At 49.4% G+C, this 11,323-nt stretch overlaps 1 protein-coding gene across 1 annotated transcript; it reads right to left on the bottom strand.

Moving 5' to 3' along the window:
• Positions 1-7,167: 7,167 nt before the first annotated feature.
• Positions 7,168-8,599, bottom strand: LOC100955114 (neuropeptide Y receptor type 4). Its single transcript, XM_003803022.2, has one exon. It carries the CDS (start codon positions 8,542-8,544, stop codon positions 7,417-7,419), a length of 1,128 nt encoding a protein of 375 aa, XP_003803070.1. The 5' UTR covers positions 8,545-8,599; the 3' UTR covers positions 7,168-7,416.
• Positions 8,600-11,323: the final 2,724 nt, after the last annotated feature.

Here is an 11,323-nt window from a genome sequence, read left to right as displayed (position 1 = left end):
CCTTAGCCAAAGCTCTCTCCAGAACTCCAGACTGTCTTAGTCTGTTCCAGCTGTTGTAACAAAACACCTTAAACTGGGAAGCTTATAAACAACAGAAATTTATTTTGCACAGTTCTGGAGCTGAGAAGTTCCATGATCTGGGATGCCAGCTGGTTTGTTTCCTGGCAAGAGCTCTCTTCCCAGCTTACAGATGGCTGCCTTCTTGTATTTTCACATGGCAGAGAGAGAGAGAGAGAGAGAGAGCGAGCGCGAGCATGCAGGATCTTTGGTCTCTTCTTGCAGACAGCCTCACCATAACCCCATTTAAATCTACTCACGTCTTACAGGCTCCACCTCCAAATACCATCACATTGGGGGTTAGGGCTTCAACATTACATTTCCAGAGGACACAAACATTCACTCCAACAGGTGGAGACAGGGGCAAGGACAGAAAGCCCTAATGTCATGACTTGAACCCCTGAATTCATGCCAAAGTCAAAGAAATTCCTTTGCACAGCCCCATTACCTGAGTGAGTGGATTTCCCCATTTTGCCATAACCCATTGAGTTGGAGTCTTTCTCCAGACACTGAGTGCCGGACTGACAAATACCTCACATGGATGGGTCTCTCCTCCTCTGTGAGTTTCCTAGTAACATAAAATGGATGGCTTACACAACAGAGATTTGCTGTCTCACAGTTTCAGAGGCTGCAAGTCCAAGATCAAGGTGTGAGCAGGGTTGGTTCCTTCCGAGGGCTGAGGGGAACCTGTCCCATGCTCTCTCCTGGCTTCCAGTGGTTTGCTTCAAAGTTCCGGGGCTTACAAAAGCAGCTCCCTGATCTCTGCCTTCATCTTCATGTGGCATTCTCCCTGTGTGTGGGTTTCTGTGTCCAAATTGTCTCTTTTGATAAGGACACTAGTCATATCGGATGAGGGTACATTCTCATCCTAACTAATTACATCTGCAGTGACCCTGTTTCCTAAGAAAGTCACAAGTTGAAATGCTGGGGATTAGGACTTCAACGTATCAATTGGGAAAACACAATCCAACCCATAACATGTCCCATCCCAAGCTGAGCTCCGAACCCGCCTCCGTCACTGTTTATGCCCTACTTCCCATCCTCTTGACTCGGTAGCCCCTGAAGTTCCCAGCTCCAGGAGGAGCTCGACTGCACACAGGTGTGAGCAGATGGCATGTCACCTCACAATCCTACCTCTACAGAAGTGGCACTGTTCACATCGAAGTGTGTTCAGTATGTGTGTGAATGTGTATCCCCAGAACACCGTGTGGAGGTACTAACATTCCACAGGGCAAATGTTTGCCAAGTGGAATATAGGAGCCAATGGATAAATTCTTATCTTTTTTTCCTTCCAGGCAGAACGTCCTGAGATAGTGATCCAAGAGATGGGGCAATCAGCTGTCTCTTAGAAGCAGCCAGCTCAGTGATATATCTTCCAATTAACCGTCACTGCTTCTCTTCTCATTCCTCATGTCTCTCATTCTGTTCCCTGGGATCCTGCTCCCTTTTAAAGGAAAACCCATAAGCCTCTGCTCTGCCCCAGATTCTGGGTTTGGGGGAAACTAGGCCAATGTAGCCACACCATTCTCTTTATGTGGAACCCAACTGTGCCATTTCCCTGCTTAAAACCCATCAGGGCCTCTCCATTGCCCAAAAGTTGAAACTCTCTAGCTAAGAGCCAGAAGACCACTTGGAGACCATCTGGCCAGCTGTCCTCATGCTACAATAATCCAACTCATGGACTTCAGAATATAACCCATTGCATTTCAAGTCTAGCTCTTAATGAAAATATGGACAAAATTATTTCACTTCTATAAGCCTCAGCTTCTTCATCTACCTAATCTTGGGTTTAAGGGAAGGCAGTGTATATAAAGAATCTAGCACAGCATTTGGGACACAAAATACATAACAGTCTGTATTATTGTAGGTGAGGGACAAGAAACCAACTGTGATCTGCTCTAAGTCATGCTGCCAGCTAACAATAGCATCCAACTAGAGACCAGGCATCTACAAAGCCCGATGCCTGCCCTCCACACATAAGAGATTGAAGTATAGCTCTCTGCTGATCAACTGCAAAAGTTTTGAATTCATTTGCACTGCAGATGTATCCTCCACGTGTCCTGCAGATGGGCACTCTGCTGAGCGCCAGACAGCAAGTAAAACATTCAGTTCCTGACGCAGTCCCCGCCTTCACAGTCTTCCACCCTAGTGAGAGAGGAAGCCAAAGTCTGGCAGGCCAGGGGGTGGCAGGTCCTGCTGCGAGGGAAGAGTTTTATTACAGGGTAGTTAAGGAAGTAATCTTCTGATAAAGGTTCACTTAAGGTGAAGGGAAGGAGAGAGAGGGAAAGTTGCTATGGGAGTTACCTTTCCAAGCAGCAAGAGTAGGAAGAACAAAGAGCTGAAGCAGGAGGCGACAGAGAAATCACTGCTTCCCAAGAGAAAGCAAGGGAAGTGTGATGGGAAGTGAGGACGGAGAGGGGCAGAAGTCTGGGGACAGCAGGGCAGGTTGTGATGGTGTAACTTGCTCTGCGAGTGACAGAAAGCCACTGGGGGGGTTCTGAACAGAGGGATGGTAGTGTCTGGCTTTGGTTTCTAAGGATCATTCTGGAAGAGTGAATCCAGAGACGAGCCCAGAGCAGAGATGACAATGGGCTTTGGGGGCAGAGCCAGGGCAGGAGGAGCAGTGAGACTTAGTCATTCTGAACACATTAAGGGCAGGGATTACAGAACCAGCTGATGGATGCAGGATGTGAACAGGAGGTGGATCCCAAAGTCTGTGTCCCAAGCAAATGAAAAGTGGGGCTTGCTTATTCCTGAAAGAGGGGCACCAAGGAAGGAGGTGGGGGAGGCAAATCAGGAGTTTGCTTTTGAACGAGCCAAGTTTGCAATGCCAACTGGATGTCTACTAAATGCACAGCATGCCTGGATGCCCCAGTCTGGAGGTCAGGGAGGCTCACAATTGGAGGTATTAAGGGGTGTTCCCTGCCAGAAGACTGGCTGAGCTCACGCAGGGAAAGAGAGGACCTCTGTGACACCCTGGGGGTGCTCCACGTTCCAAGATCAGGGCAATGAGAGTCCAGGGAGGGAGACAGGGCAGGACTGACCAGTGAGGCAGGGAGAGCTATGGAAAAGCCACACACAGAAACAATCAAGAAGAGAGTGAAGATCACATCAGACAAGACTGGGGATTGGCCGCGGGATTTGGCAGGTCACTGGCAACCTTGGCAACAGCTATATGGATGGACTAGTGAGTACAAAAGAGCATGGGCGAAGAGGAGGTGGATGCCTCAGGATGAGACAGGCTTGGGAGGACTTCATGCCAAAGGGAACAGAGAAAACACGTGATGCTGGAGTGATGCTCTTGAGTAGAAGAGAGTGAGTGAGATCTGGTGAACAATGGGGGTCTACGGGGGACTTTTGTTTTCCTCTGGACACTTTGGCTAAACTGTCACCTCTTCCAGACACCCTCTGTTCCAGCGACCCCATTAAATTCTGAGTCTTTCCTGTGTCACTGTGACTTCTCCAGTGGCTCAGTCCCTATCTAGCTGTTAACCTGGGTTGAGTCACTTAGCCTCAAGAGAAGCAGCACAGTGGTGAATCAGATCACTTCAGTCCCTCCCCCACCCCCGGCCCCCACAACAGCAGTGTCAAATGAGAGTCACAGCCATAGGACTGGACTGTTTCTCTAATGTCAGTGGAAATTCAGGCTCCCCTTTGCTCTCAGATTCCTGGAGAGCTCAGAACTAGTTGTTCTCTTCAGATGAAGTAACTAAGTATCTTCAATACTAATTCTTCGTGCTGTAAATGTTTGTTGAGTGCCTGCTCTGTCCAAAGCTATATGAGAGCTGCAGGAGGGGTGGAAGCTCCCTCAAAGAGCTCACAGCCTTGTGGAGTGGTGAGTGTATCTGTTCAAAACCACGACTGGGTAGGCTCTCGGGCACATCACTGTGTGTCCGTCTTTAGGACCAGTTATTACAATTGCACAAACAAATCAAAGCTCTGAGAGGTGGGATTTTTTTCAGACTTGTTCCCCATGTGCCTGACACACAATAAGCAATCAGTAAAGTTTGCTGAGTGAATGCATGAGGACTGGTACCATTTTCTCTGTGTTTTGAAGGAAGGGTAAGATTTGGAACTATGTAGACTAGGGAGGGAGGCATTACAGACTGGCAGGGGTGGAGTGGGTGGAGGGGGACCGCAGGAGCGAATGTACAGAGATGGTGAGGCCCAAGCCATGCTGGGTAAGTGTAGGCCCGCTGTGACTGAGCTGCCAAAGGCCTAGAAGGGTGAGCTGGGGGTTATATGCATAATTATAATTATGTATGTATGCATATATGTATATAATTATGCATATAAAAGCTGGAAAGAACTCCCCCAAATTTAAACAGTGATTATCTTTGAGTGGTGGAACTACCAATGATTTCCTTTTTTTTTCCTTCATTTCATTTTTGTACATATTGCCTATTTTCAAGAATGGATATGTTTACTTTACAATGAGCAAAATAAGTCAACGTTCTTTAAAAAGGAAGGACTAGCCTTAGTCAGGATTTAAGCTCTGACTGCTGGGATGCAATTAGCTTTTCACCCTCTGAGGGTTCCTGGTCAGTCTTTGCAGTGTGAGTCTCCTATTGTAGCCATGATACTTCTCTGTAAGGTGGGTTCCTCCCATCACAGTTGGCAGCGAGTCCATTTGCTGGGTGAGACAGCAGCCCCTCTGGGAGCTAGAGAGAGATACTGAGAGGTGCTGGCTTTTGCTGGAACAGTTTCTAAACTCCTAAGCAGCTGTCAAAAATGATAGCCAGCAAGATGGAAAACGGTTGATGATACTGTTTTAAGTGAAATGGAGCAGACTACAAAGGGGCGTGTTCACTACGCATGTTAACTATGCAAACTATGCACTTGGCAAACATTTATTGAAGAAATGAAAAGATTCCACAAGAAATATGACCCCATGCAAATATGACCCCACCACCCGCAGCCAGTGATGAGATAAACAACCAAAACTGAAGGCACCTTTTGAGCAATAACAATTTTAAAGTCATGTCTCCAGAACTCAAATTGCTAAAGCTCCACTCTAGATCCCAGAATGGGCGTCTGCAGTTGCTTGCCTGATGACTCTAGGCTCCAGGGCAACCTGTTTCTTAAAGAAAAGCTTCTCACATTTTAATGTGTATACAGTTAAGCTGCAGATCTTGATAAAATGTGGGTTCTGATTCAATAGGTCTGGGGTGGCAACAAGGACTCTGTGCATCCAATGAGCTCAGGTGATGCTAAGCTGCTGGTCTTTGGACCACACTTTAGATAGTAAGTTCCCAGGGCGCTGGGTAATCAAGCAACCCTAAGGTCGTTAGGACCTGGAAAAAGGATGCAGCCGTCCAGTCAACCTAAGCAAAGTGAGGGAAGCACAGAAGACATGTAGTGAGGCTTCCACCTACTACCCCATTTCCTAACACTAAGCACCTGTGCCAGATGCCCGCCCTGCCCCCCATCCTCAAGCATACTAGCACCCTCAATCATCCTTGTCCCCAGGCATCTTGGACCATTGAGATTAGTAATGAGAAGAAAACTCCAAGCACTTGTGTGGGCTCAGAAGGGAGCCTAAGGCCCCCAATTCCTTAGGGAGTTTGGACAATGATGTCTTGCTGGGATAGGTCTAAGAGCCAGGGCTTTGTTGGCAGGTGCTCACTTGGAGCAGCCAGCAGCAGATGGCACCAGAGGACAAGCACAAGCTATGTCCCAGAGTGTGGCTCAAGAAATCTGCCCAAAAATCCAGGGTAAAAGGGAACAAAGGAACTGAATGGGAGATGTGACCAAAAGCAGGAACAGCTCCAGGAAGGGAGCTGGTGGCTCAAAGAGCACTTGTCTTGGGTTGTGGATGCTCAGGTCAGGGGTGAGGACCAGAGAGACAGTCAGATGTGGCTGTTCAATCTGCCACTAGCTGACACTTTGCCAGATGTCCTGTGAGACTCCCAAGGGCTCTGGCATTTGAATACCCTGCCCTGGGAGACCATGCTGGGACCATGGCACACTCCACTGGAGGGTGGGTCTGAACAGACAAAGCCAAGCTGAGGTATCCTATGTAAGACCACTGAGGAGCAACCTTGACACTTCCTTTCCTGCAAGAACAGGTCCATACCCCAATGAAGACTTGGACCTGGTTCAGCATCCAGGGGACTTGGCCACGACCTGTAAGGTAAAATATTCACACTCATTGGAGCCCTTTCTCCATTCTCCCTGTATGGCTGGGGGACCCCTGCTCCTTTCATCCAGTGCCCTCTTAAGTCTGACTTCTAGGACTTCTTGTCCCTGCTCCTACGGAAGGCCACTATGATGCCCAATGTCCTGGGACATTGGAAAAAGAATTTTGGTACATCACCCAGGGCAAGTTGCTCAGTGGTCAGAGCATGTAAGGAAGAAGGTTGCAGTCATGGCCTGGAGTTGTGGAGGCCTCTGTAGTGGGTCCACAGTGGGGTGAGCCACAAAGTCTCTGTCCGGCGGCCATGTCCATAGGCCCTGGGAGGAAGGATGCTCAGGTGAGAGACTGGTTGCCACAGCCTGAGCCCTTAGTCCTTCCCACGCTAGATCATAGCACAGGGAGCCTGTCCTTGGTCAGACACGCAGCAGTGAGTGGCACCTTTACCGTCAATCCATCACAGAAAGCTTTTCTGGAGCTCTTTTCCTGCACCCAGGCCTGTCCCGGAAAGGCATGAAGAACACAAGCTCTATGACAACATGATGTCACCCTCAAGGTGCTCACAGCCACATCAAGGAGAGACAGTTGCAGGCTTATTTCCATATTAGGTGGCAAATTCAGTGAGAGGGAAAAAGGATGGAATAGGATGTGAATTCTGGAATTCCTGCTGCAGAGAAGCACAAGGATCCAAGTCTCCTGGGATCTGATCTCTTCAGCTGGATGTGCTAATAATGTCACAGAGACCCCACTGCTTGCAGCCATATAATTCTTTACCCTTACAAAGTTCATCCACACTCATCATCTCTTTTTGAAGTCGGATCAAAGTCCAGAGTTCTGACCCCAAGCGCTCCTTCCCTCAGTACACAGCAGCCTCAAGATCATCCTGGCACATGTGAACTCCCTGGGTTCCCAGGCCCGGCATCTGTTGCTGAATTATCAGAATGACCCTGCCTGTTACCAGCAGACATCTCCGGCTCTGGAATCTTGCAGCTCCAGCTGAAAGATTCATGTGACCTGCAGAATCTAAACTCAGAATTCTGCCCGGAACAAATGGCTGAATGTTAGGCCTCGTGACGCAAATGGATGCAAAAATGGGCTCTTGCCAACCTATCTGGGCCCCAGAAAGCCAGTGATGACAGGGGATGCCACCCCAGTCAGCAGCATGCCCCCTTAGTTAAGTGAAAGAGCCTGGCAAGGAATGTGGCAAGGAGAAGCCTTAGACCTGGTTAAATGGGGTTGGACTTGCCACTTAGCCTCAAAGACCCCTTGGAGACTTCCGTGTGCACCGTGGACAGGGGCACATGCTCAGACTCTTCCATGGGGGGGCTGTGCTGGCAAGTCAGCACCAGGGCCTTGACCTCCTTCTTGAAGTTGGTGTTGAGAAAGCCATAGATGAAAGGGTTGACACAGGTGGAGGCCATGGCAAGCAGGTGGCACACTAAGAAGATGAGGTTGCCATGGCAGACAGGGATGGCCTCGGGGTGCCAGTCCTCCAGGCTGTTGAATACGTGCAAGGGAAGCCAGAGCACTGCGAAGGCAGCCACCATGGCCACGAGCACCCCGTTGACGCGCTTCATCTGCCCGGTTCGCGAGCTATAAGCTCCCTTGCGGAACACGCGCCCCTGCTTCTGCAGACGCAGGTAGATGCGCACGTAGCAGACCAGGATGAAGGCCAGCGGGAGGCAGTACTGGAAAAGCAGCAGGAAGGTGGTGTAGACAACACGGTGGTAGTCCAGGGGCCAGGACTCAGTACAGACCACCTTATCCGCCAGAAACTCCAGAGCCTTGGAGTGGTTCTTGTGGAAGACATTCTCCAGGATGCTGTGGGCCAGGAAGGGCAGGGAGAGGGAGCAGGCAATGAGCCAGGTGAGCATAATCCCCAGGTAGGCCTGCAGGATGCTGGGCTTCCAGCCTGTTGGGTTGATGATGAGCTGATGCCTCTCCAGGGCCACAAGGACGAGAGAGAGAATGGAGACTGTTACCGACATGCACTGGATAAAGGCCGACATCTTGCAGAGGGCCTCACCAAAGACCCAGTAGTCCATGATGGTATAGATGGCTGTGAGCGGCTGGCAGATGAGGCACATGAGGAAATCGGAGAAGGCCAGGTTTGCAATAAGCAAGTTGGTCACATTGGTCTTCTCCTTCTGCCTCATGGTCACGCAAATCAGGCAGAGGTTACCCAGGACCCCCACGATGGTCTCGATGGTATAGGAAGTGACGATGAAGACCATCAGGTCCATGGAATCCTGGCAGTGGTCAGAGAAGTTGTACAGGATGCCCTTTTGCTTGCTCCTGTTTTCATCCTGTAGGGATCCTAGAAAAAGTGAGGCCAGGAGGTAAGAGGTGTTCATGGTGGATATGAGAAGACTCTGGGAGCTCTTGAATGAAGGGGCACACTTCAGGGATAACACCTGCAAGGAAAACAGAAAAATAGTACTCAGGAATTGAGCAAAACTCCAGTGTAGGATCCAAGGAGGAGCAGGGGCTAGCTAGAAAGGTTCTCAGCTGTTTCCATTCCAAGGCTGGGACCTGGCAGAGCTATTACCTAAAGTTCACGGTAAGACATTGGCATCTAGTAATTGTGACCTTGTGAGAAGCACTCGCTGCATGCCAGGCACTATGCTCGGTGCTTTGTATCTATAGCTAGTGATTCGGTGTTATCAACCAATTTGATAGATGAGGAATCTCAGAGTCAGAGACGGAAAGCAACTTGCCCATAGTCACACAGCTAAGTAATGGGGCCCAGATACAAACAGAGGTCTCTCTGATGCCAGAACTCATTCCACAAACTAGGACCTCAAGATTTGTGGTTTGATGATAAAGAGGTTGGAGTGTTGTATCTTGAGTTTAAGGTAAGAATTGTTCAGGAAGTAACTGTGTCCATATCTTTCGAATGGAGACAGCAGTAAATGCTGCTGTGCACAGTGACGGCTACATCCCTCCAAGGTACCCCATGCCCTTCTGCATAGGACTAAAACCTCAGGGCTTGACACTCAGTGCCCCCTCCTGCTCTTTGCCTCTCTCTCCCTACCAGCCTTGTTTCTCAGGTGACATATGGCAGGTTGAAGACTGTCAGGTATTCAAAGACTGGCACATCAGCACACACGCTTCCTCCTCCTGCCCACTGTGTGCACATCACACCTGGCCAAGGCCACGGTGCTCACTGCCCTCCCTAGAGCCCACTCCGTGCCTGTGCTCAAGGCGGCTGATGCAGTTCGCAGCTCCCAAACACACCAGACTGTCCCACACCTCCATGCGCTGGGACAGCAGTCACTTCCCCAGAACCTTCCCAGCACAGGGATGCCCTGCCAAGATTGAATTGGAATTTTCGCTCCAGAGCCTGCAGGTGGTGGTGCCGGTGATGGATATATTGCAGAGAGAGCGGCCAGATCACTACCCACATCACTGTGACTTAGATCACAGGTTCTCTAGTCCGTATTCCCATAAGGTCATAGTCCTCAACCTTCAGTAAACATGGGAATTCTGAGAGTATGTTAAAAGTACACTTTCCAGGACTCCTCCCCAGGAGATGTATTTAAGTGACTCCAGGATGGGACTCTATATGATTCTGATGCACATGGCCTTTGACCCATTCTGAGAATCACTGCTCAGACAGAATGAGATATTTGAGATACTTTCTTTGAGTCTCATCTAATAGCTATGCCTATTTTTGAACATACATATTTTCTTCATGATTGAGTGTTCATTTAAAGGCAGTTTTTACAGAGTAAGGCCAAAATTCAGCAGAGCTAAGTAAAATCTATTTGTCAGCTGCCATAAATGTCACTCCTCGAGTATTTGATCTGACTCACAAAGATGAATCTTATATGGCCATTTACAAGATCAAGTCATGAATTCTCCTGATAGTTTATAATCTGGTTTTTTAAGCTACCAGATCTCAGAGGCAGGAGAGTTTTTCCAGCCCTATAGTCTTCTGGTAAATCGGACCATTTGGGGCTGCACGTGACAAAATGAAGCATATCAGGGCCAAACACAAACAGGTCCAGTATGAGACAAAAAGCAGCCACAGCTGCATAAAACTGTAGCAGACACACTGGACTCAGAAGCAGCAAATGGGCCAGAAACTCAAAGATTTGGCTGAACATCCTCAGGGCCCAGGGTACAGAGCAACACCATTAATTCCAGATCGATCAACTACAGCATGATCAGAGCAGAGTGACTAGACAGGGTGGGCTCCAGAAGACACCTGCTGCTTCCTTCATTGTCTACTTAGAACGTGTGCCAAGCATCAGGCTAAAGACAAGAGCTACAAAGATGACTTATACAGCTGTGGCCCTCCCTGACTAGAAGGGCTAACCACCACAAGCAGAGATGGACCTCTCTGCACACAATGCAATGACCAAAACCAATATGGATAGGATGCCTGTGAGCTGGAGAAAAAGAATGAGAAGAGAGCAGAGGGATGAGAAAAGAGATAGGGCTCAAAGGTTGAAGAGGAGTCCACCAGCATAATGGATAAGAGTGGAAAGAACTCAAGGTTCTGGAAACAGCATATGCAAAGGCACAGGGGCAGGAAAGAGCAGCCTCCTGAGAACATCAAGCTGCTGAGAATAATTGGATCCAGGTTGGGTAGGAGGGAGTGGCAAATGGTGAGGCCTGAAATAAGGGCCAGACCAGCAAGCTCAAGTCCATTCCAGAAAGATCACTCTGGGCACAGAGAATGCATTAGGGGAAGGGAGCTGAGACAGGAGTGAGCACTGGAGAAGGTGGTGTTGGGGGCTTGCCTTCTCACAGAACCAGCAGAGACTAACACAAGGATGGTTACAGTGGGCCAGAACACCCACACCAACACTGCAGACTAGACCACATGCAGGGTTGGGCCCAAATCAGCTCCTCCTGCAGCTTCTGGGAACAGGGCAAAGGGAAGTGCCAGGGGTGGGCGAGCAGGAAGATCACAGTGTAGGGGGCAGGAAAGAAGTGGAATTGCTGGCTGGCCCTTGCTTTCCCCAGGGGTGCTGAGGCTGGGGGAGACAGAGAAAGGGGCCAACTGGGATGAGACTCCACAAGCCCCTGCCTGAGGGACCCTCAGTGTGCAGGGACTGAGGATTTCCAGGCACAAACTGCAGAGGCAAGACAGCAGTAATTCAAATTCCTGAGCCCAAGTCAGGA

This window comes from Otolemur garnettii, unplaced genomic scaffold (assembly GCF_000181295.1).
Source record: "Otolemur garnettii isolate 467f Iridium unplaced genomic scaffold, OtoGar3 scaffold00275, whole genome shotgun sequence".
Taxonomy (NCBI): Eukaryota; Metazoa; Chordata; class Mammalia; order Primates; family Galagidae; genus Otolemur; species Otolemur garnettii.
The sequence above is the reverse complement of the archived record's forward strand: the minus strand, read 5'-3'. Positions and strand labels throughout refer to the sequence as shown.

Excerpts from the sequence above, each read along its gene's own strand:
- LOC100955114 (XM_003803022.2), bottom strand. The coding sequence starts at position 8,544 with ATGAACACCTCTTACCTCCTGGCCTCACTTTTTCTAGGATCCCTACAG.